We start from the raw sequence: 27138 nt of genomic DNA on the forward strand, positions 1-27138 counted from the left end.
TCAATACAGACTTAGCAGTTGGTCTCAGGAACCCATATCTCACAGCTTTGTCAGTGAGGCAGAATATGGCATAAACCATGAAAATCATATTCTTTTTATCTCTGTGCAAACACCATAAAAAGAATAACTTACTGAGGATACCAGAGTAATGAAACTGGTGGAAATGGTGCACAATGCTACACCTTGGACACTATATATTTACCGGCATAAGAAAAGGATTAAACTAGGGCTGCAACTAACGATTATTTTAATAATCGATTAGTTGGCCGATTATTTTTTCGATTAATCGGATAAAAAAAAACAATATGCAAACTTTTCGTTTATTTAAAATTTAATGAACTGGATGTTAAAAAAACAACTTAAAATTTACATTAACATTCTTATTTTGTTACGAGAACCCAAACACAATATTTATCAAACTAGTTTTAATACCTAAACCACTCACTTTGCACCCTGCACCCAGCACTTTGCACCCCTCACCCAGCACCCAACACTTTGCACCCAGCACTTTGCACCCAGCACTTTGCACTTTGCACCCAGCACTTTTCACCCAGCCCTGGCACTTTGCACCCAGCACTTTGCACTGTGCCCCCAGCACTTTGCACTGTGCCCCTGCACCCAGTCTCCAACTCTGCCCTGCACCCAGCCTTGCCCCCACATTCTGCCCTGCCCCCACACTCACACCCTGCCCCCACACTCTGCCATGCACCCACACTCACACCCTGCCCTGCATCCCCCCACCCCCACTCTGCCCTGCACCCACACTCACACCCTGCATCCCTTCCCCCACTCTGCCCTGCACCCAGTCTCCTGCCCTGCCCCCCACCCCCACTCTGCCCTGGCCCCCCACCCAGCCCTGCACCCACACTCACACCCTGCATCCCCACCCCCACCCTGCACCCAGTCTCCAACTCTGCCCTGCACCCAGCCTTGCCCCCACATTCTGCCCTGCCCCCACGCTCACACCCTGCCCCCACACTCTGCCATGCACCCACACTCACACCCTGCCCTGCATCCCCCCACCCCCACTCTGCCCTGCACCCACACTCACACCCTGCATCCCTTCCCCCACTCTGCCCTGCAACCAGTCTCCTGCCCTGCCCCCACTCTGCCCTGGCCCCCCACCCAGCCCTGCACCCACACTCACACCCTGCATCCCCACCCCCACCCTGCCCTGCACCCAGTCTCCTACCCTGGCCTGCCCCTCCACCCCCACTCTGCCCTGCACCCACACTCACACCCTGCCCTGCATCCCCTGAAACCCCACCTCCACTCTGCCGTGGACCCCCACCTCCACTCTGCCGTGCACCCCCACCTCCACTCTGCCATGCACCCACACATTCGCACAGAGCGATTCGCACATAGACATTCGCACATAGACATAAAGAATACTTACCTCCACTACGGACTCGTTCCACTTCCAACCTTCAAGTTTAAAACTTTATTGAACTCTTGATTGAAGCGCGTCACATCCGTCACGTAGCTAAAAGAAGGCGGAGACTGCAGAGCGTGTAGCAGAAGCGGGGAACGCTCGCGGAGGTAAGTAAAAGGAGCCGAGTGCTCCAACAACGAAACACTCGATTTCCGTTATCGATTATTATCGATTTTATCGATTCATTGTTTAAGCCCTAGATTAAACAATCCGCTTTAGAAGTGATGGCTTAATGGCCAATTACATAGAAAAATATATCAAAACATCATAGTGCAACATCTCATGAAAAGAAAACAGTCTGCGATAAGAGTTATAGAAAATACAGACGCGCTTTTTCATGAGTTAGCAGAAGACCATCAGGTTTTTGTATACCCCATGAAGTAATACTCAATTCCAACACAAAAGTATAAGGAGTCCTTACATATAAAACACCAATCAATGCCCCAAAATGAAGGTAACAATACATGACTAATCCTACCTTCCCTATATGAAAGCTTGGTAGTCTATCAGTGATTCCCATATATAAGAATCATACCCAACTATCCATAAAAAAGGACAGATGTGTTATTTGGCATGTGCAACCATGCTATTTCACCATAATCCCCATGTAAAATAATTATAGCCATATTTCCATCAGAAAAATCTCCAGTGTGTTCCTTGCCATGATATTGCACCCATAATCCCCATGTTGAAAAATATCCATATTCTTATCAGAAAAAGGCCAGATATATGATTTAGCATGTGTATCCATGATATTCCACGCATAATCCCTTTATATGAAAATAATTATACCAATTTACTTATAAGAAACACATCAAATATGTTACTGGGCACGTGTAACCATGATATTCCACCCATAATCCCCATGTAAAAAATATCTATAACTATATTCCTATCAGAAACAGGTCAATTGTGTTATTTAGCATGTGTAACTATAATATTCCACCCATAATCCCCATGTAAAAAAAAAATGATACCCATATTCTTATCAGAAATGGGTCAATTGTGTTACTTAGCATGTGTAACTATAATATTCCACACATAATCCCCATGTTTAAAATATATATTCCCATATTGTGCCAATCAAAACAGGTCAAATATGGTGTTGCACATACATGTACCATATTAAATAAATATTTTGATTACATAACATTTTTCTATTATGTCTATAGAATTTACCATGATTCTGTTATAAAACTGTATATATTTCAGCAAGTAAATAGTTAAACATTTGCAGCTTCTTTTTGCAATGTATTCATTGCAACTTAGTATCAAGAACTACCTAAAACAGGGGCGTCCAACATGCGGCCCGCGAGACCTCGAGGTGCGGCCCGTGTAAGATCGGCAGCCAGGGCAACCGATCTTACACGAGCCGCACCTCAAGCCCTGCTACTTACTTGTGGGAGGGTCTTCTGGACTGCACAGAGGAAGCGGAGTTCACGTGACATCCTACTTCCTCTGTGCTTTAGCAGAGAAAGCAGAGGGAGGCCGCGTCCCCTGCTGAAGTCTGTGAGCGGCATTGAGGAGCTGCAGAGCAGGTAAGGGGGTGGGGAGGGTGTTTGAATGAGTGTGTGTGATTGAGGGAATGAATCTGTGAATTAATGATTATATGAATAAATGAGTGTGTGTGTGTGTGTGATAGCATGGATGTGTAAGTGCTGGAACCTAGGCATTGCTGTTAGCAATCACACTCCTATCATGCCAAGTCAGCCAGTACATGCTGAAACCTGGCCAGCTGCCCCCCTTGTGTAGTGATGCTGCCAGCAGTATGGGGTCTGCACTTACAGCCACCCTGTACCAGCGTGTATTGGCTGACTTGGCATTATAGAACCTAGGCTGTTAGCAATCACAGTCCCATCATGCCTAGGTTCCAGCATTTACTGGATGGATGTGGAAGTGCTGGAACCTAGGCATGATGGGACTGTGACTACTGTTAGCAATCACACTCCTATCATGCCAAGTCAGCCAGTACATGCTGAAACCTAGCTGGCTGCCCCCCTTGTGTATTGATGCTGCCAGCAGTATGGGGTCTGCACTTACAGCCACCCTGTACCAGCACGTATTGGCTGACTTGGGATGATAGGAGTGTGATTGCTAACATCTAACAGCAATCTGCTAACAGCAATCACAGTCCCATCATGCCTAGGTACCAGCATTTACTGGTTGCCTGGGTATGATAGGAGTGTGATTGCTGTTAGCAATCACACTCCTATCATGCCAAGTCATAATTTTGTCCAATTGTGTGTTACCTACTTTTATTAAACATGTGAGTTTTTATTATTATTTTTAAAGGTGGGGGTCATTTTCGTTTTTGGCTAAGTGAACCCTGAATGTTTTGGTCCAGAATTTTCATTTTAGTTCATCCCTAGAATAAATCTAGGGAATCCTGAATTTGTAGTCGCAAAACTTTCAAGGCCCAGAAATCAGTGAGAGGAAGAGTAAAGGTTTTGTGTCATTTTTTGTCATATTTTTTGTCACAGTGAAAAATGAGTGCGGCCCGCGCATGTATACAATTCTGAAGTGGCCCACTGCAGAAAAAACCTGGACACCCCTGACCTAAAAGAACCTACTTTCATTTACCATGAGTGTAAAATGTGTACCGACACCTATTGATAGTGCTGAGCATTGCAGCCAATCATCCCAATATGCTGTTTAGTACGTCCCCTTTTGTCCTTCCACACATTGTAGTATTTTAGTGTGACTAATCAATGATCAGTGACCAAATGTATAACTAATCAGCTATCAGATAGTAAATAAAATTGCAATAAAAAATACAAAATAATAAAAGCCTTATTTTTATTCATATGTGCTGTGGTTTTTCTTTTTACTGTATGAACTAGATAACCCCCTTTAGGAGCACAGCATTGACTGTGACTGGGTCTCCACAAGAAACAAACATTAACCTCTTCAAGCCGGCAGTTAATTGCATTTGCATCAAAAACACGATTGTGACATTGCATGAGGTAAATGCTGCAGGCTCGTTTTCATCAAGTAATCATGGAGCAGAGAATGGTCAGAGCCGGTCTCCACGCTTGCGAGGGGACCAGAGATAACATTATCCGTATCCATTCGATCCCCCACCGGTGAACCACTGATTGAGGGATTAACAATGCACGATCACTCTTATGGTCCTGTCAGTGTAGTAGGGTTTTGTTCGAGCATGGGACGGAATTCTGACATTTAAAAATGACTTGATAGTTAAAGCTGCATTCACAGCATTTAAACAAGCGCACCAAGAAGCTTGTCAACACACCGTAGAAGGCTACGGAAAACATCCTATCGGCTTCTACGCGCGGCAACCCCGAGGCGGAATTGATACATAGTTCTTCCGGTTTATGCTGACTTGTTGTCGAGGGAGCCTTTTTTGGGTAACACAGAAAGAGCGTCTCCTTCCGCTTGTGTTTTCAGCATGGCTTTACAGGGTAAGAAACATTTTCTTAATGTATTAATGAGATACGATGGGATAGCAATGCGTCGCTTATAAGTATTATCATTAATGATTGAGATTAAACGATACACACGAGGCGATAAAACTCGGTAAGATGCAGTTCCCTGAACAGTTGTGCACACAATATTAAGCAATACAAATATAAAGTGCAATTTATTATTCTGCGAAATATTCGCTGTGGGAATAGCCATACGATTGTACAAAAAAACGCGATTTCTAAAAATATAACAATCTAAACAATCTCTATTCCATCACTATCACACATTCTGAAACCATATTGGAGCGTTACTGGTTTATTTCTGTTACTTTTAGTGTTCAAACAACAAAAATATGGCAATTGGTATATGTTGTAAAGGTTTTTTTTGCTTACTATGTATGGTATTCCTGTTAATGCACCTTGCAACTTATTTAAAATAGAATGATTTATAAACCCCACTGCAACTTTCAGAATAACAATATTAATTTATTTAAATAAATACAAATGTTTCATTTGGCGATTTATTTTTTATTTTTTTTATGTATCAAAATTACTGTACTCTATCATTTAACATTAAAGTAGGACATGCTATCATCCTATAATGCTCAGGCAACATGCTGGAAACTGGGCATGGTAGGAGTGAGATTGCCAGGACATGCTGGAATCTGGCTATACCTGGGCACGATAGGAGTGTAATTGCTGTTAGCAAACATATTTAATATAGCAATCACACTCCTATCATGCACAAGCAGCCAATGCATGCTGAAACCTTGTGTATTGATGCTGCCAGCACAGATAAAATGCTGCCCTGCAGGATGTGGTCTCCACATCACTTACAGCCGCCATGTGCCCCCCCCCTTACACATCTATGCTTTTACACACATTCATAAACACAAATTAATTTACTCATTCAGATCCTCATTCATTCCATCATTTAGAGATACTCATTCATTCTCTCAATCACGCATACTGTTTCATACATTTTCCCCCACCCCGTTAACCAGATTTTCTGGTGCCGTTCGCAGACTTCGGCAGGGGCTGCTGCTTCTCTCAATTGTTCCGCCCAGGGGAAGCAGGAATGGAGAAGAGTCTTGTGACGTGAGAGAAATTTGCGTGACTCCGCTGGGTTCTTGCTTCCCCTGGACAGAACAAGAGATGTTACTCGCACAGTGTTAACAACGCAGAGGGAAGCGGCAGCAATTGCTCCCCAGCCCGCAACCTAGATGGAGGTTGATTGGTTGTTTTCAGAGGAGTTTTTTTTCGGCCGATATGTTTCAGCCACCGATATTTTGGTGTATCCCTACTATCCAGAGATGATTTGATTTCTACATGGCACATCTGGCAGAAATATTTTTTCCATCTCTTCCAGGTGGTGATGATGATTCGTGGTCTCCGTCTGAGTCAGACTTGAAGATTATAAGAGCACGACGGGAACGCCAAGATCAGATTAGTCGTCTAATGGGTGATTACCTGTTAAAGGGATATAAGATGCTTGGAGAGGGCTGTGATACATGCGGGGTGAGTGTTTGCTTTTGAAGAAAATCTAGAACTTTGGATAATATGCAAATATGAATAACTAACTTTCTCCCCTAACCTTTGTCCACAGACTATCTTGTTACAGGACAGACAGAAAAAGTTGCTTTGTGTTTCATGCCAAGAGCTTGATTCTGACACTGAAAAAGACAATCCAGGTGAGAACATTTGAATCAGGTATCCTTTTAACTTATTCCTTAACTAATGCATGTATGGCTCAATTTCTTTTCGTATCATGATAAAATGAACCTCTCTATTTATTGTTTTTGCTAGAGTCAACTTCCCAAAAAAATAACTACCAATAAAAAATATATTCCTGGCTACGGTTTGAGTAGTTTAACAATAGTAGTAATGATTTTTAATGTGCTGCATTAGTTGGCAAATGTGTTAACTTCAGCACAGCTTTGTTCCCTTGAATTTAGCAGAGTAAGTGGAACAGCATCCTTTAACCCTGACTCCAGGGCTGGTGGTGAAGCTAAGGGGAATTTGAAAAGTCTACCCTTAATAAGGCTTCCATTCCATACTAATATAATTCATAGCCAGTGGAGTTGGGCACACATACCGTATTGGCTCGAATATAGGCCGCACCCTAAAAGTTTGGTGCTTTTTTAAAGAAAAAGATTTGCAATAGATATGCTGCCACTCTGTGTCCCCCCCCTGGAGGTATGCTGCCACTCTGCCCCCCCCCCTCGAGATATGCTGCCACTCTGCCCTCCCCCCATCGAGATATGCTGCCACTCTGGCCCCCCCCCCCCCCCCCCCCCCCGACTTACCAGAGCAGACTCCCGGGTGTCTTGCGGGGCCGGCGTGGGACATCTACTCAGCGGAAGTGCCGGCACCGGAAGTTGTATACACGTATTGCGTAGATGTCCCCCGCCAGCCCCGCAAGACACCCGGGAGTCTGCTCTGGTAAGTCTTGGGGGCAGAGGTAAAACGCATCGTGCGGACGTTCACCGCCTGCGGCGATGCACGTACACAACCTCTGCTGCCGGCACGTCTGCACGATGTGCTTTAACAATCTTCCTTGCCGGGAATTCCTACGAGGGGAGGCTGTTTGAGCGTATCGGATAGTAGGATGCAGGTCCCCTGCACCCCTGTGGGGGATCTGTATCCTAACCCTGCTGCCTGCCCGGAACTGCATGTCCCGGGCGTCGGGCGCTAGACCCCGAATATAGGCTGCACCCCCACTTTAAAGACTTAAAGCTGGGGGAAAAAGTGCGGCCTATATTCGGGCCAATACGGTAATTAACAGACATTGCTAGTCATGTTTTGATGCCAATGTGGCATATTTTGCTTCTTTAACATTTTTAATTTTTGCTTATGCATAACTACAAACCACAGCCTTTCCTGTATATATACAGATTATTTCCCCACTCGATTTTTTTTCAATGCTAAGTCAAACTTGAAAAAATAATGTCCAAAGTATTCCTGCACATACTTATGCTACAATCAGTAAAGCAACCAAACAAAGCTTTATTAGGGCAAAATAAATGTTTTCACTCTTCAGAAGTCTCAGTACACTAATAGTTTTTTTTTCTGTTTGTTGCTGTCTGATGATCAGAGTGGCAGCATAGAACGCCATTGATGGCAATGTTTTTTTTGTGTGTTTTTTTTCTTCTTCTTCTGAACAGCTTAATAAAACTCACGTGCCTTGATATCTGATAATTCAATGCAGTCCACAAAACATGTACTTTACATGCCTGAGGAAACTGTCTACCTTCACCATCTAATCTTAATAATGAATAATATGCGGATAAATTGTGTTTTGGCCAACTCATTTTTCTATTTATTTTCTATTTATTTTGCAGCCCTGAACCATCAGGCAGCTTTGTCTCAGGTGAGAGAGCATCAGATGTCTCTACAGCCTTGCCATGATAATACTCCTGCTCCACAGCTCCAGGCTCCACCCATTCCTAAGAGTACTTCAGATCACGTAGCCTCTAGCTCGGATCCGATGCATACAACCCCTGATCCCATACAAACTGCTGAATCTGCTCTTCTGGACAAGATGTGTTGGGCGTCTCAGCAGTTGCAAGGGACTCCCTCTGTGGAATACAGCTCTCAGCTTTGTGCTTTGATTGGCTCTTGTGCACAGAGCTTACGTCATGTCAGAGACCTCCACAACTAAATGCTTTAAATGCACACAGTATTTCCCCCATACTGTTCTTTTTTCTTAATAGTGTTAATTATATAGACAGGAGTATAGCGAAAATGCTTCCTGTGCTTATCTTGATGCTATGGTTTCTGATTGATTTTGTTCTAGCTAGCCTTTTACAGCTCCATATTTGTAGGGCCAGTTATGACTTGGCCTGCTGCAAACGATACTTTGCAGAAGTATTCCGAATGTTCTGTACAAGCTAGTGGGATCATGTAGGGCAGCACTGATTTTTTTTTTTTTTACTGAATGCCTGCAAGCTGACATATTCAGTAACCATCCCTGAATACAGGAGTCATCTAGTCACCCGATTATAAGAGAGATGCAGGTGAATGCACTCTTCGAGCGATCAGTCAGCAGGGGAATGTTGTGGCAGGTCCCAACTTGTGTGGGGACTCAATAAACAAACTACCCCTTTCCCTGAAGCTGCCTGTGGTTTACCGGCAGTTTTGAGCCTACAGAATTGCTCCGTGGGAATGATCGATGGCTTGGGGTGGTTATGCTGGTCTGCCTACCTGGGCAGGTAGCAGCAGCAGTGACCCCGCGATCACCATTTCTTTGGATGACGTACCTGGTACGTCATGGAACGGCTTGTACCTTGTCCGCATGAAGTACCAGGTACGTCTGTGGTCGCAAAGGGGTTAAAATCAATAATAATAATAATGCAGGTCATTTCAAAATGGACTATCATATCTAAACTGCAAATCTTTGTTGCTGACCCCTGGCTACTTTGACCTAGCCACTTCCAAGGTTTGGTCTCGGCGGTCACTAAGATTTCCTGCCTGGGATCTGGATGTAATTTTGTCCCGGATGGTGTCGGCTCTGTTTTCCCAAGACATCTCCCTTCATTTCCTCATCTTTAAGCCAGAAAATTCTGAAGTTCAGTTCGTGTTTCCCTGTGTCTACCTCTGGACTTTGGAACTTAGGTGGTGTAATTTCACCTGGATCAATAGATTTATTTGCCCACTTTCTGCCTTCTTCCAAATAATAGTAAGAAGTAAGAAAGTCTCCATCCTTTGGACATCAAGGGAAATGGTCTAAAAGGTCTCTTAGAGCTACAATCAGGATTGTCTCTACAGTAAGGGAGGCTTATATATCATCAGGCCTTGGCCCTCGGTCTTAGTCACTCTACATGTTCCTTTTCTAGGTGCTGGGCACTAAAACATACCCCATTACACCTTGATCTATGAAGCAAACCTCACTATGTGAGCAGCAGCAATATTACTGTATTACATCATGGTTGTTGGATAAGCCTTGTTTGAGGAACTGCAGGGGGCTCCCTCCCTACCCCTGGCCTGCATTTGCAGTTTGTAGACCTATGTTCTAGTCAAATGTACCGAAAACCTGTATACGCAACATGACATAACACAAGCTCACATGCTACAGCTCAACAAGCAGTCTGAATAATCATTAATATTGGAGTTACTCCCAAGCAGATGCATGTGTATGCAAATAAAATGCTTCAACTTTAACCCCTTGATGACAATTGCCGGTCCGGGCACGTCACCGAAAATCGTGACGATTATGACAATTGACGTGCCAGGACCGGCACGTCTTTAAACGGGTGAAAAAATCGATCCGTGATCGATTTTTTTCACTCAAACGGTGTTGCTCTAATGCCTCGACATCGAGGCATTGAGCAACACCAAAAAAAACATTCCCGGCCCCCCCCGATCGCTCCTAGGAGCAAATAAAAAAACATGTTTGAAAGACTGCACGTCTTTCAAACATGGCGGCGCCCGCCGCCGAAAAACGGGTTTAGGAAGCGATCGCGAGTCGCTTCCTTTGCTTAGCTGGTGTTGCTAAGATGCCTCAGTATCGAGGCATCTTTGCAACACCTGTTTAGCAAAGGAAGCGACCCGCGATCGCTTCCTAAATGCTTAACTTACCTTCCCGGTACCGGCGTCTTCAAAACACACGCGGTGTTTCAAGATGGCGGCGCCCATCAAGCCGGGGGCGGAGCCTGCTGTCATCATCGGGTGGGGGGGGTGTTGCTGGATGTCATGGACATCCAGTGAATAACACCCCTAGTGGTCAGATCACTCATAAGAGTGATCATGATTTGCTAAATCAAAGGCAATGTTTTCTAAACATTGCCTTTGATCAGTATTGGATCTGCCCCCCTCCTTCACTTGCTTCTAGTGAGGGAGAGAGACAGATCAGTGTGTTTTCAGGTATTCTCAATAATATATATATATATATTGATCCAAAGGCTCTTATAAGAGCCACCCATTTAATATTAACCCCTTCATTGCCATTGATCACTGCATAAACAGTGATCTTGCATAGTGGCAATTGTTTTGGGGTTCTTTTTTTTTACATTTTTTTTTAGGGTTTTTTTAATTTTTTTTATTAGAGCCATTAACCCTTTCCTTCCCCACTATTTTTGCTGCAATTGTTGCCATGCAGCGGTATACGGCTGAGGAGGCATGTTCCAAATTTGGCCCTTTTGCCCCCAAACAATCTGACAAACCCATGCATGTGGGGTATCAATGTACTCAGGAGACGTTGCTGAACACATATCGGGTGTTGTGGGACAGTGACATATACCAGGAGCTGTAATTTTACACCTGAAGTACAAAGTATGTTTAAAAAACAGCAAAAACAATTACTATCACAAACTTTGACAAGGGTTGGTGGTAGGATTAGTGCATGGAAAGGGTTAAACTATCAGCATCTAAAATACCCTGGGGTGTCTAGTTTTCAAAAATATATGGTTTGGTGGGGTAAATTTAATTTGCTGGCTTCAAAGATGCCCCAAATACCACATGGAGACAAAATTACCAGATTCAGAGAAAAATGGTTTTGAATTAGCAAAACGCTACTTGTACTTATTGCCCCATAACGTGTAGAAGAAAGCAAAATAACATAAAAACATTGGGTATTTCTAAACTCGGGACAAATAGTAGAATCTATTTAGCAGGTTTTTTCAGTAGTTTTTTATGATGAATAAAAGATTTTTCAAATAAAAGTGAGAAATTTTTTTTTTTTTTTCAATTTTTCGTCATATTTTATTATTTTTATTATAGAAAATTACATCATATATAAAAAATTATGGTGTCTGAAGAAAGCCCTTCTTGTCCTGAAAAAAACAATATATAACTTGTGTGGGTTTAGTAAATGGGTTAAGAGAAAATTACAGCTAAACACAAACACCGCAGAAACGATAAAACAGCCATTGTCACGAAGGGTACAAAAAATAGAATCAGCCTTTGTCATGAAGGGGTTAAACTCACGTAAAGTAGTCTGTAAAACTTCATCTTGGCAGGAATTAACTACAACCCTACTCATAATGTTTTTAAACGGTGGATTGGAACATTGCTGAACCGTGTGCAGGCACTAGGTGGTGCTAGTTAAGTCAACATATCCAAAACACCTTCTGCACAACTAACAGGCATTTTTGATGTGAATGAAACTTTTATTAGAAGTATGTGCGGAGGTTTTTATTTTACCCAGCCACCTCACCATCTCATCTCAGAGGCTATGCGTGTGAAGTATTTCCGTAATTAAGAGATGCAGCTGAATAAATCACTTTGGCAGTGATTGGTGTCAAAATGGCTGCATAAAAAGTGTCAAAATGCTATATATTTTTCAATTTTTGTTTTTTTTTCTGAAAGGGGGGGCTATTTTTATCACTCTCCTCCTCCTGATCTGTTTGTGGTGATCACAATGTGATCAGCACGCCGGGCTCTGTAGTTCTGCATTGCTGATTGCAATAATTACAATCAGCCAGCAGCAGGAGCAATGGGAGACCCTGCTGAGGCTCTCCTGTCCTCAGGTGAGCTTCCGATGGGTGCCATCAGTGACACGTCCTGGAAGGGATTGTCCAATCAAGTGATCGGTCATTCCCTGAGTGACGCAGTACTGGCACTTGTGGTGAGCGCCACTACTCCCGATCAGTAGGCATGACGCCAGCCATACTAGCTTCTGCAGCCAGAGGAAAGTCCAGGCTGCCATGTCCCTGCCGCAGCAACAAAGTCAGGACTTGCTTGTACGTCCCAATGGGCTTCATTCCACAAGTTTTGAGGATGTACAGGTACCTCTAAGGACCTAAAGTGAATAACACATATGCAGTGTTTGAAATCTATGTTTGTAAGCATTGAATAGTTCTGTGTTCTGATGATTTGCCGGGAGACGTGGAACTGTGATGCATTATTTCCCATTCTCGTACAAGCAGTTTTCCCGTTTGACCAGTGATCTTTTCAGCCGTGGTTAACCCTAAACAGCATTTTTTTTCATTTGTAATTGGTATTAGTGTTGGTAATTAGTAAGGAATTTTTTAGGATTGAAAGAGAGAGAGCGCACAGTCCCCAGTGACAACACCCAGTACCTTCGCAAAGATGAACCCAAATATGATAGGCTTTTTAAAAATTGTCCGCTTATTACTCACTTACAAACAAAATTTGCAGAGGCGTATAACCCCACCACACAAACAATTGTATTGATTAATTACTTATGAAGTACAAAGAGAGATACTCTATGTATAGAGTAAAATGTTATTCATTCTTTGAGATTGCCAGTGGATACACCATGATAAGGCTGGCACCTTCTGGTCCCATGCCCCCAAACATACATACTAGCATACACACTTACGCCCATTTACATTTGTTCCTCTATCCCACTTCAATGCTCTATCACACCTCACATATCACAGATCAAACCATTACCTTGCCTGGAGCTTGTCTTTATGGCTTTTATGCCTAGTTTTCTACTTGTGTGAACAGCAATGCACAAACCACAGGTTTGTGTGACATTGCATTATGTGGCCCCACTGTGCTTCAGCCTCCTTGAGTGTTTGAATCATTTTGCACCAGCCATGAGGGCAATTCCCCACTTGCACAAGCCACTCCTGGGATACACACACACCTTCTGAGTATACGAGGGCAAGGAATGCCCCCTTCACCCACCAAGTTCCCCTGGCTACCTCTTCCCACTCCTGTATTCAGGATTTCACCTGCACTGCACCCCTCCTGTGGAATTCCCGTTCCCTCAGACTTTATGCCTTGTATGCAAAACCTCTCTGAAAACCCACCTGTTCAGGGAAGCGTACAACATTCCTTCCCAGTATTCCCAACCATCATCATAATCAGACCATCTGAATAGTCAACAGCTTCAACACATCGTCGGAACCAGATCAACTCATCCCCATCCAAGCAGTCCTCTCCTATTGTCTCCCTTTCCCCTCAACCACTGACTAGATTGTAAGCTCGCAAGAGCAGGGCCCTCTTCTCCTTTGCACCAGTTTGTTATTGTATGTGTTTCTAAATTGTTCTTCTGACTGTAACAGCGCTGTGGAGTCTGCAGGCGCTTTATAACTAAATGTAATTGTTAACCTTAGACCTTGCTTACACCTTAATGAATAAAACGAGCCACTTGTATGTGGATAATTATTACCTTTGTTCAATCTCTCTTTCTCTGAACATTGTGGCTTGGGGTACCATAATGCGAAAGGTGAGTAGGGATGAGATAGAGGGAACTTAAAGGATCAGGGATATGTGGAGGGGCAGGTCAGAGCAGAGGGCACAGCATGTATTAGAGCAGATGGGGGCAGGAAGGGGCTGGAGGATCAAAAGGGAGGTGCACTGGTGGGCCAGAGCAGAAGTGGTGGAAAGGGGTAGGTCAGACGAGAGAGGGGCAGAAAGGGGCTGGGAGGATCAGGGGGAGGTATAGGGTGAGGTCAGAGCAGGAAGTGAAGATCTGAGCAGAGGTGCTGAGGGCAGCAGAGGGACACAAAGGGAACAGCAGATACTTGCTCTCCTGGAAGCTGAAATGACTTTAAACCCCACCAAGTGTGACCGACAATTCCCACTGTCATAACCCTATTATACACATTAGATGTGTAAACATTGCAATCTTTGGATGAAGAGTTAACATCAATGCAAAAAGAAATGCATGTATTCACATGCAGTAAAATGCACTTAAGGCCATGCAAAAATGAACTAAAGTATGAGTCTGCACATGCACAGACCATTTAACTACATGCAAATTCATGCATGCGTACTGGAGCTGAAAAACTATAGATCTCTCTTATTTTCCTTCCCCATGCCTGCTCCTGCTAAAAGCTACACATACATGCATTGTAGCACACCACACGTCCACTGCCATACTTGCTACTTGAACCAAAAACAATATCCCGGCTGTAGGTCCCATTTTCCAACTTGAGTAAAAATGAATGTATTTACTTGTAGTAAAATGCAAAACAGACTTCAATATAACAAAACATGTGTACATTTTGTTACTTTTTTTTTCTTTAACCTCACAATAAGCCTACACTAATTGGGGTATGTGTTCAGTATGGTATAGAATGTAGTGACTATAACATGTTTACTTCATGTGTGCTTAACAGCAAACAGTGTTACCGCACTTGAAGATATTACTGCCGTTGCCATTTTAATGACTTCTTAGTTTAAACCATGACATCACCTTGGCCAGTTGTTTGGGACACGCCTTTTCTTAAAGTGGCTAAACCAGCTTTTTCTATAACTTCTCTTTTTCAAGTTACAGCAGGAAAGGAAAAGGAGGGGCCTGGGCTGCAAGCGGCTGTTGCTTACTCCTCCGCTCTGTGACCTGCCTTTAGAAATTCGCCTTTAGGTGCTTCTGTCATTTTGAGTCATCAAGGCAAACTCACATTGGGACCTGCAAACTTTGCTTAGATAGATATCGGTATTCTGCAACTGAGGTGTTGAACTACAGGCCTTTACGAAGGCAAGTAAACCGGGATTTTTGGATATCACAATGTGGAAGCGGGCAGAAATAGTTGATTAAATCACAAAAAAAATTATAGAATACTCCTATTCTGTTTGCGCCTTTTGCTCCCCTGATGTCGCTCGGAATATTTGGTGGTATGAATGTATCACAGTGTGCTAAAGCCAAGCTAAATTAAATTGTATAGATACACATATACATAATGCTATTGGTGAAAATGCCATTTAGTCTAGGACTCCCCTTTTAATGCAAGTTAATTGCTTGTTAATTAGACATGTCTCAATGCATGAGTAAGTCTGTATCTCACAAGAAATGGATTGAGTAGAAATGTGTTATGGGATTAGCATATGTGAATAGTGAATGGACTGACAGTGACTTAGCAACTGTCACATCTAGAAATATCTCACACCTGTTACTGTGTGTTATATACAGTGGCAATGACAGAGGGGACAGCGAGACAGCTGAGCGAAAGGAGATGGGGGAAGCGATTAGAATACAAACCAGCGTAACACATCCAAGGCAGAACAAATACATTGGACCTAGCTTTGGAACTACTTTTCGGGTTAAAGTAGCATCCAGTAATGTTTGTTGGGCCGAATGCTTCTTATCTGCCATCGCTTTCCATGTTATTGTGCCAGTGGATTACTAGAAATATAATTTGTAGTTTATTTTTTACAGACTGTCTAATCCCCTTTGCAGACATATCTGAGCATCTGTCAGTGATTTTGCCATCACAACTAAAATTCTTGCACAGTTAGTGTTTTATTCCTCCGCAAGAGGTCATAGTCTAAAATTAGAGGCTCAGAGGCTTATACTTAAGGAAGTTTTACTTTACCGAGTGGGTGGTAGATAAATGGAATATAGCTCTTAACAAGTTACGCAGTCCATCTTACGGTACATACATTGAAAGTGTGTGACAAAACAAGAATTTACAAAGACCAACTGGTACGTTAGGTAAACAAGGCCCAGCTTGCAAGCTAACAATTTAGGAGGGATGTGTTGCGGAAAGCCATAAGGAGCAGAGAAAGAGATGGTGCCATAGATGAAAGTAGAAAAGAACTAAATTGATCTAGTCTGCATGTCTCGTGGTAACCGAGCACTTCTGACCTATTCAAACTTTGAGGGTTTATTGGAGGTCAACGTTTCTCCAATTTAGCGCTTACAACAAACAATGTATTATCATGAACCACATAATGTTTATAGAACACAGAGATACGCACTGGTCTTAATTATTTTTTTTGGATATATTATGTTTTGAATAAATTGATTACAAATATAAGCAGTTTTATTATTGCATTTGAATACATTTTCCTAGTTCCATAAAGTAACAGTAGAAAACATTTCTGGTAGTTAATCCATCTAACAAATGATCAGACCATCAGTGTTAGTTAATGCTTTTTAGCAAATATACCCTAGGCAGTAAGCACATGTTTTCTTTGACATGTATTTGGTGTGTGCGTTAACCGTGTATATTAGTATGTTGGACCGATATATAATGCATGTGGCTTGACTCATGCACATACACAACCACTTGAATTCATACACATCTAGTCACACCCTCTCTCCTCCCTCTGCCTTGACAGAAGTTTTACTTCTGTAAAAGCAAAGGGGAACAGACCACATCGCGCAAAGTACGATAGAGAACGAGACAGAGGTCTAAGAAAAAGAAAGCCGAATTAGGAAAGAGACAGCTAGTTATTAAAACAAATACAGAAGTGACTAGAGGGGAAAAGCTGAGTGAAGTAGCCCAGAGGTTCAGTTCAGGAAGAAAGAGTGAGAGAGCATCAGACAGGAATAAATTAGACTGCCAGGCAGTGACAGTTTGCATGACTGTATAGAATGACATGCAAACACAGAAATAGTGAGACAGCCTAAGTAGACATACAGGAAGGGAGAGGCAAAGAGAAAGCGCAAGACTGAGTAACCAGTCTGGACTGAGAGCGTTTCGTGCTGTCCCATAATCATGCTGGATTGTACAAGAGAAATTCACTGAGACAGCCATGACTTCGGTATGGAAGAGACTGCAACGTACTGGAAAGAGAGCGTCCCGCTTTCAATTCGTGGCCTCTTACCAGGAACTGATATTAGAGTGCACCCAGAAATGGTGAGATAGGCGATTGAAATATGGAAAAACTGTTACGATATGTGTATGAGCGTGACTGAATAATGTTATTGCGATTAGCGTGTCCTTTTCGTAGGTCCTTTTCACGAAGGACGATTTTCCGACCAATTCAATTTGACGTCTCCGTGTGTGAGTTCTGAAGTCATAAGATCACTTTGTAGGCAGTATGCGTTGCGAAACCTCTCTGTGTTCACGGTCTAAGAAATGTCTGAACTTACTCGAAGTTGTCTCTACGTCACATTTAAGACGTCTTTCCTCAGACCGGAATGTCATATAAATTGCCCTCTCTCTGTAAGGGTGTCTCTGCGTGAGATGTCGCGATATGGAATGTCGCACCTATGAACGCTCTCCTCTTGGAAGGTGTTCGTTTATTCGCTTTTATGTGGCTTTACGTTATAACGTTTCTTGAATTGTTCGTTTATATGAATGGAGTGGGATTGTTGAAAGCGTTCGGCAAACGTTGACTATGCTTATTATACCCCACCAACGTGGTTGCCAATAGCATATTTTAATTATATATTAAGTATGTGACCCTTAATGAGAGGCAATTAATGGCGTTTGTATGGCCTTGCTGTGTGAGATAAGAAAAATGGCCATTATTGGTTTCGCTTAAAAATTATCACTACCAGACCAGCACCATTCAATTGCTAAATGTTTGTTTTGGTCCTGAAACACAATTTAGTTTAGTTATACCAAAAAAGGCAGGAACTCTATGCCTCAGTACCCATCCTAATTATTCCACTTCTGCAACAGCTTCTCTGTCAAGGCCTCAAAGCACAAAGCACTATATTTATTAATACACAGCACCTAAAATAGCATTTGCCCATTATCCTTATGCAATAAAGCCAAGGGGTGGGGGGGGGTCTCCATCTTTGAACAAGCTAATGTGCCGGTGCTGCCATTTATTTAAAGAAAATAAAATAAAATGCATAAGTAAATGTAAACATTATTTAGAGAACAGCTGCTATTTATTTACTCCTAACAACCAGAGTTCCAATGAATTCTCCGTTGCATTTCCAAACCACCAGTCCGATGTGTAAATGTGGCACTGACAAATGTACTTTTTGGCTTTTGCAACTTTTATGACTCACTTTAGAGCAGGGCCCTTTATTTAGGAATTAATGCTTTAAGTTTTAAGCTGCTATTCTTCAAATCAGAAGCTATGATCCAAATCCGTTATCCTTAACCCTCCACTTCCCCAGTAATCAAATTCAAATGTTACCTATATATTTAGAACTTCACTGCAGTTTTCATAGAAGTTAAATGGAACATTTTATAATGTACTGTCATGGTTTAAAATGGACAGGGTCCCATATTATGTTAAAACATAAGACCCTCTTAACAAAGGCAACCAAGGAGGGAAGCGCTAGATTTGGACTAAGCGGAGAACTCCGGAACATTTTGATACTTACAGGTTCAGAATGGTCCACTAGGAAAATGCCTGGTGGGCCACTGGCCAACGCTACTAGAGTGTCCACCTTTAAAGTGCCAGGGCTGCGTCATCATCCCTAGTCTGGCCCTGGGCACTTCTCATGAAGCCGTTTGGCCACCAAAGTTAATTTTTCTGTGTTATTGTGGTCAAAAACACTTTCACATTAGTTTTTTGAACAGGTCATGTGGAAGACCACAAACATTCACCAAAATGTTTTCAGCTGCATTGATATACCGTATTTGCTCGATTATAAGACGACCCCCCAAAATCTGAATATTAACTTAGGAAAAAAGAAAAAGCCTGAATATAAGATGACCCTAAAGGAAAAAAGTTTTACCAGTAAATGTTAATTCATGTAAACTATTTTTTTAAATAAAAGCTATGATTGAGAAAAATATTTTTTTTGTTTTTATTTCCTTGTATTTTCCAACCTGTCCCCCAGTTACGCACATCTGCCCCCAGGCTTGCCACACCAATATGGCACTGTGGCCCATGATATGCCTTTTAACCCTCTATATGCCACTGTGCCCCATGGTATGCCTTTTGACCCCCTATGTGCCACTCTGCCTCCAGAAATGCCTTATACCCCTTAGGGGGTTAAAATGCATATTATGGGGCAGAGTGGCATATAGGGAGGTATAATGAGGTATAAGGCATTCCAGGAGGCAGAGTGGCATTAAGGGAGTTAAAAGGCATTGTATAGAGCACTCTGCCTCCAGAAATGCCTTATACCCCTATATGCCACTCTGGCATTTAGGGGGTTAAAAGGCATATTATGGGGCAGAGTGGCATATAGGGAGGTATAAGGCATTTCAGGAGGCAGAGTGCTCTATTAAATGCCCCCTTAACGCCACTCTGCCTCCTGAAATGCCTTATACCTCCCTATAAGCCACTCTGCCCCATAATATGCCTTTTAACCCCCTAAGTGCCAGAGTGGCATATAGGGGTATAAGGCATTCCAGAAATGCCCTATGCCCCCATTTAACACACACACACACACACTTACTTTCTTACCGGTGCTTCCAATTTCCTGCTGTATTGCCGGGGCAGCGGGTTGACGTCTCCTTCCGCTGCAGGCGGAAGGAGGTGGAGTTGGCAGCGGGGGTTGTCTGCGTCCGTCGCGCATACCTTCCCCGGCTGTCAGAGATCAGAGTTCCCCGCACCGGTGCAGTCGGGGAAGGTATGCGCGACGGACGCAGACAACCCCCGCTGCTAGCCACACCTCCTTCCGGCTGCAGCAGACGTTGTCTACGCGGATCGCGTAGACGTCAACCCGCTGCCCCGGCAATACAGCAGGAAGCACCGGTAAGTGTGTGTGGGGGGGTGTTAAAGGGGGGGGGGAACAGGAGGATCCAGGTCCCCTGCAGCGGTGCAGGGGATCTGGATCTTAGTCTCATAATCAAACCTCTATTTGAGGTCTGATTAGAAGACGACCCCGATTAGAAGACGAGGGGTATTTTTCAGAGCATTTGCTCTGAAAAAAACCTCGTCTTATAATCGAGCAAATACGGTAATTGTTTTTCTCTAAGCTCATTATCGTGTATATATTAGGGATAAGTGAATCCTTTAAAAGACCTACTTGATAATATTTATCTTTTCTATGTTTATATGGGGCTGATTGTCTACTTGCAACTACTTGAGGTTGGTCAATTTTTAGAAGACAGGTAGCCCAGGCTCCTAAAGTGTTACGTTATCTGATTTTTTATAGTTGTTCATGAAGAACAGGCTTCCTGATTAGCTCCTAGCTCCTAACTTATAACTTAGTCCTGTGTTGTTAGATTTGTATTTTAAATGTTTATATTAAAATGTTTGGTTTTCTGCTTCATACTTCCGGTACACATAACATCTGTATACACTTTGTTATTATGTATCTGTTGCGTTTAAGTGTATTAAGTGTATTACACCTTTGTATTATCCTATAAATACAGATTTTTGTCATGCTAAGGCGCATACAAAATCTTCGTGGGGCACATGGGCTCCCAATTAAGAAGCCTGCAGTAGTTATTGCATGAGTTCCATTTTATCTTGACCTACTGCTTTACATGAGCACTCTGCTTCTTAATTTTTAGCCCTCTGCTATGGTTTAAACCTTCACGCCTGCTTGCATCTGATGTTTTGTTTTCAGTTTTCTATCCCATAGTTGTTCTAAAAAGTCATATAGGGCTTCATTTGCCATTTTAAATGGTTTATATGTCAGTACTACTATTCAGGGTTACACTATTTTGTGTATGAGTTTTCAGGAGAGTTTGTAAGATGGTGATGTCTTCAACTCATTGACTTCGTTATACATTATGAAGGTCTAACCCCAATGAGCTCCTGCTACAGGAAGAACCTGACTTTGTAATACATCATAGTTATGTTAATAAGTATCCTTGCCCATTGAACTATGCATTGCTGGAGAAACCTGCCAGTGCTGGCCCTTCATAATAAATATTCTAGTAAGGGAGCTTAAACCACAACTCTCCTGCAAACTCTCATGACATTTCTCCCTTTAGTAAATTAACTACATTTTGTTTTTCAAAATGACATAGTTTTAGAAAATGAATGCATAAAATAGAAGTTTTTTTATTTTTATTTTCAACACGTGGTGATGTTCCAAGGGGAAAAGGTCCACCAACCTTAAATTATGCATTATTTCTGCTTCCAAATCAATGTGCAGCAAAGGCTGGGGTACTGAGAAATTTTGATGTGTGAGCTTTTTCCAAGTGAGTGATATACAGTATATATATATATATATATATATATATATATATATGACTACTTGACTTATGTAATCAGCCTTGCTGTAAGCAGTGGATCCATGTCTTATGTCATTGATGCTGAATGATGCCACTTCAGCCAATGATCTGTTGTTAATTTGCAAATTGAAGTTGGACACTTAACGGTTCAAGTCTCTTTCCAGGAAGCACTTTTACTTTCCTGTATTAAAATACATTTACAATATATGGACACAAGTATTGGGATGCCTGACCATTACACCAACATGGACTTTGATGACATCGCATTCTAAATACATTAATATGCAGTGGGTCGCCCTTTTGCAGCTATAACAGCTTCCTCTCTTTTGATAAGGGTTTCCAAAAGATTTCGGAGAGTTTCTGTGGGAATTTCTGCCCATTCATCCAGTAGAGCATTTGTGAGGAGGCCTTCGTCCCAAAGGTGTTTGATGGACTCTGCAGACCAGTCAGATTCTTCCATACTAAACTCATCCAACCATGTTTTTATGGACCGTGCTTTGTGCCCTGGGATACAGCCATGCTGTTCCCCCAAAATTTTGTATGCTGAAGTGGACAATATGCTTCCAATTTTGTGGAAATGGTTTGGGGGAGGTTTCCATTTATTTATTTATACCTCATGAGAATGCGGTTGTGTGTGGACATTCTATTAGCTGACTACTTTGCATGATGGTTCCCCCTGGCTTTGTCTGTGGTTCCCTTCTTGTCTCCTTAAATATAATGAAGTAGCAGTCCCAGGCTAAACTATGCTATGCGTAAAAAAGTGAAATGCATTAAGCCTACTGAGCAGCCAATGGCTTGATATTAAACTGTGTCCATACACATTATATGACTAAAAGTATGTGGACACCACTCCTACTTATTGAAGTTTTGGTGTATCAGCCACACTCAATAATAACAGGTATATAAAATCAAGCACAATAGGCATGCCATCTCAATAGACAAAAAATGGCAGAAGAATAGGTTATAGAGCCCAGTGACACTGTCATAGGATGCCACAATTTCCATAAGTTAGTTGTTGAATTTTATGCCCTGCTAGACCTGTCCCGGTCCACTGTGAAAGCTATCATTGTGAAGTGGAAGCGTGTAGGAGTAGCAACAGCTCAGCCATGAAGCTGTAGACCATGCATGCACTATAAAAATCGCCAGCCCTCCAATCGAAGGAGAGGATGTCACCGGAACCACCACCATTTTTGCGGGAGTTCACCAGGAGTTCATGTCTGCGGAGATGCGAACAAAAAGAGAAGGAGATGATGCTAGAGAATTAGTGTAGCTGCGAGACACGGAAGAAGTCAGCGGAGAAGATAGGGAACCATTTAGAGAGTGAGAGAGATAGACTGAGAATGTGAGAGAGGTAATGTGTGAGAAAGTGAATATGGGCGACGAACAACGAATTTTGTTTCCGAAATTTAAGAAGCCTGCATTACAGCCTAGAATTAAAATAGATTTGTTGGCAGTTTGTATCATTTGATTTACACAACGTGCCTACCAATTTTGTAAATGCAAAATATTTTTATTTTGAAACAAGAAATAAGAGTAAAAAAATAATAGAAAAATGAGCGTGCATAACTATTTATTTCTTGCAGAAGAAGAGAGGAGGCTGTTATAGCTGCAAAGTTGAGGGCAACACCATGTTAATGCCCATGTTTTATGTATATTTTGAAAAGCAAATTAGTGCATTCAATACTTAATTTTGAACAACAAATAGAATAAAAGGCATTTACAATCAGATTATATTATCTGAATATTATTGACCAATAAGTACACAATACAGAGTAAAATTCAGTGCGTACCATTCTAAAAACACCTATCTAAGGCATTAATATTGGGGATTCTGTCATACGATTTTTTCATATATTGCTTAGCCCACCAATACATCAAAGTACTTTCATTGGGTCCCATGTAATTTTGCATGGCTATATTGCGTACCAAGGAGGCGAATCGTTGTGAGGGCACTGTATTATGAATCACAGAGACTCATTTTATAAGGGGTACAATGCTACACATTATTTTTTTCATTTTAAAACAGGTTTGAAGTCAAACCCAGTGATTATATTCACTAGTTTTGTCATTTGAGCTGTAACAGCTTTGGTTATCACAGAGATCACATGACTGGGTGATAGGCGGAATCAGGTCTCCCAGAAAAGATCTCTGCACTGAGTGTGCCTGTTCATTGTTCTATGGTCTAACAATGGCACTTAAGAAACATTGTTTAACCCCTTAATGACAATTGCCGGTTCTGGCACGGCACGGAAAAACAAGTCGATTATGACAAATGACGTGCCAGAACCGGCACGCCTTTAAACGGGTGCAGAAAGCGATCTACGTTCGCTTTCTGCACCCAAACGGCGTTGCTGTAATGCCTCGACCTCGAGGCATTCAGCAACGCCACGATCGGCACCAGGGGCCATGTCTGGCCCCTCCCCGGGGCGTCAACAACCGCCATACATTGTATGGCGGCGGACGCCCGTTTTAAAAGCGTTTAGGAGGTGATCAACGATCACCTCCTAAACTTAAATGGTGTCGCTGGAATGCCTCGATCAGGAGGCATCCAGCGACACCAAACACTTACCTTTGGATGGGCTGTGACCGCTCCGGAGAGCGGTCACAGCCGCAGCTGCCGGTGATCTTCGCCATCTGCAAGATGGGGGCGGCCCTGGAAAAAAAACAATAAAGGTGAAAAAGTTCGCTAGACGGTCTCCTGACCCTCTAGAGAACTCTGGCTCCACTTGCTGGTTGAATACAGGTACTGCATTCAACCATGCAAGTCAATGGAGCCCAGCTTTCTAATCACAGTGTGATTAGTAAAAATAAATAAAAAAATAAAATAAAATTTATAATAATTAGTAAAAAATAGTAAAAAATTTATAATAATTAGTAAAAAATAGTAAAAAAACCAGTAAAATGTAAAAATAATTTCCCACTGATGTCACTATCAGGGGAACCTTCAAGTTGAAATTTTTTTTTTTTTAAAAAAAGGCAAAAAAAAATAAAATATATATATAAAAAAATATATTTTTATGAGCAAGTCCTAAAATTAGCACATTAGCTTAAAACAATTCTCGCATGGAAAGAGTTAAAATACTGGCATATTAAATGCCCATGGGGTGTCTACTTTAAAAAAATGTATGATTTGATGGGGTAAATTGAATTGGCCGGGTTCAACAATGTCCCAAATAACACGGGGGGAAGGATGGCCACACATCTAATTTCCAATTAGAAAAATGCACACGTACCAAATGTGGCCTTTTAGTTCCCCCAAAAAATGACAAACCCATGCATGTGGGGTATCACTGCGCTCAGGAGATGTTGCTGAACACATATTGGGGTGTCATGTGACAGCGGCATAAACCAGTAAATTCATACATAACGTAGGTGTGTGGGGGAAAAATACACACAAAAAAATACTACTGCAAACTTTGAAAAAATTCTGGTGGTAAAATGTGTGCATGCAAAGAGTTAAAATACCAGAATTTAAAATACCCTGGGGTGTCTAGTTTTCAAAAATATATGGCTTTATTGGCCACACTGAAATGGCCCGGCTCAAAGATGTACCAAATAGGGCATGGGCAGTGGATCCCCAAATGCCAAAGTTCAACATTGAAAAATGCGCATGCCCCAAATGTGGCCCTTTTGCCCCCAAACAACCAGGCAAAATCATTCATGTGAGGTATCGCTGTACTCAGGAGATGTTGCTAAACACATATTGGGGTGTTTTATGATAGTGACATATACCAGAACCTGTTTATTCATACCTAAAGTAAAATGTGTGTGAAAAAACAAATGCAAAAAAAATTACTACCATAAAGTTTGACAAAGGCTGATGGTAGAATTAGTGCTTCAAAAGGGTTAAAATACTAGCATTTGGAATACCCTGGGCTGTCTAGTTTTAAAAAATATATGACTTGATGAGGTAAATTGAATTGGCCGGCTTCAAAGATACCCGAAATGGCACATGGGGGGAAGAATTACCAGATTTGGAAAAAATGGCTTTGAAATAGGAAAACGCTACCTGTACTTTTTGCCCCATAATGTGTAGAAAAAAGCAAAAAAACATAAAAACATTGGGTATTTCTAAACTCAGGACAAATAGTAGAATCTATTTAGCAGGTTTTTTCATTACCTTTTATAGATGAGTAAAAGATTTTTCAACTAAAAGTTAGAAACAGTCATTTTTTTCTAAAATTTTCACCATATTTTATACTTTTTTTAATAGTAAATAATATGATACAATCAAAACAAGCCCTTCTTGTCCTGAAAAAAACAATATATAATGTGTGTGGGTTCAGTAAACGGGAAAGAAGAAAATTACAGCTAAACACGAGCAGCGCAGAAATGTTAAAACGGCCATTGTCACGAAGGGTACAAAAAGTAAAATCACCCTTTGTCACGAAGGGGTTAAGCAATGGCATGGGCCATCATGTTGTACAAAGGTTTCAAGTTATTGCTTACCTATTGTTAGTTTGTTGATTTTTATGGAGTTGGGTCAGCTTTGTAACGGTGGGACAAGGAAAGGAGAGGTATAAGTCAATAAATTAATAAGATATGCACCTATGACTATATATCTCAGCCTCCCTGAGTTAAAATAATCACTATTCAGTTGTAGTGATGGTTAAATCACAACCACACAATCGAAAATAGTTTATCTGGTGAATATATACACCTATCTGCCATAACATCATGACCACCTGCCTAATTTTGTGTAGGTCCCACTTTTGCAGCTAAAACAGCCCTGACCCGCCGAGGCATAAACCCCACGAGACCTCTGAAGGTGTGCTGTAGCATCTGGCACCAATACGTTAGCAGCAGATCCTTTAAGTCCTCTAAGTTGCAACTTGGGTATATGCATTCTGGTGCCATGTAAAAATTATGTAAAATAAAATCAGACCAGACCACCTTCTTCCATTGCTCCCTGGTCCAGTTCTTGTGCTTATGTGACAATTGTAGGTGCTTTCCTCAGTGCACAGGGGTTAGCATGGCCACCCTGACTGGTCTGTGGCTAAGCAGCGCCATACGCAACAAACTGTGATGCACTGTGTGTTCTGACACTTTTCTATCCGAACCAGCTTTAACTTTTTCTTTAGCAATTTCAGCTGTAGTAGTTCATCTGTTGGATTTGACTACACAGGCCACCCATCGCCCACCACGTCCATCAGTTAGCCTTGGCCGCCCATGAGCCTGTCGCTGGTTAACCGCTTTTCCTTCCTTGGACCACTTTTGATAGGTACTGACAACTGCAGGAACACTCCACAAGTGCTGTCGTGTTAGAGATGCTCTGATCCAGTCCTCTAACCATGACAATTTGCCCCTTGTCAAAGTCACTCAGATCCTTATGCTTGCCCATTTTTTCTGCTTCTAACACATGAATTTAGTGGATATGTTCACTTGCTGCCTATTATTATTGACAGATGCCAGGATAACAAGATTATCAGTGTTATTAATTTACCTGTCAGTGGTCATAATGTTACTGCTGATCGGTGTACATCATAGTGGGTCTTTGAGAGAAAGTGTCACTGATTTTAGAAAATGCCTAAGTTTGTTACCATATATATGTACAGAAATTGCATAAATACCGTATTTGCTCGATTATAAGACGACA

At 42.0% G+C, this 27138-nt stretch overlaps 2 protein-coding genes across 2 annotated transcripts in view; both read left to right on the forward strand.

Annotated features, from left to right (window-relative positions):
* Positions 1-6234: 6234 nt before the first annotated feature.
* On the forward strand, positions 6235-8518 carry LOC149298582 (protein ZNRD2-like). Its single transcript, XM_089487422.1, has 3 exons — positions 6235-6375; positions 6464-6548; positions 8199-8518. The coding sequence occupies exons 1-3, from the start codon at positions 6316-6318 to the stop codon at positions 8516-8518; spliced, it is 465 nt and encodes a 154-aa protein (XP_089343548.1). The 5' UTR covers positions 6235-6315.
* Positions 8519-17250: 8732 nt separating this feature from the next.
* LOC149298583 (EH domain-binding protein 1-like protein 1) overlaps positions 17251-27138 on the forward strand; it is a 61399-nt gene continuing 51511 nt past the window's right edge. Inside the window, exon 1 of the mRNA XM_089487326.1 lies at positions 17251-17354. Coding sequence (XP_089343452.1) covers positions 17251-17354 — 104 coding nt within the window. The remainder of the gene's footprint in view (positions 17355-27138) is intronic.

Source organism: Sceloporus occidentalis, unplaced genomic scaffold, assembly GCF_023333645.1.
Source record: "Sceloporus occidentalis isolate IW3139 unplaced genomic scaffold, rSceOcc1.0.p SCAF_32, whole genome shotgun sequence".
Classification (NCBI taxonomy): Eukaryota; Metazoa; Chordata; class Lepidosauria; order Squamata; family Phrynosomatidae; genus Sceloporus; species Sceloporus occidentalis.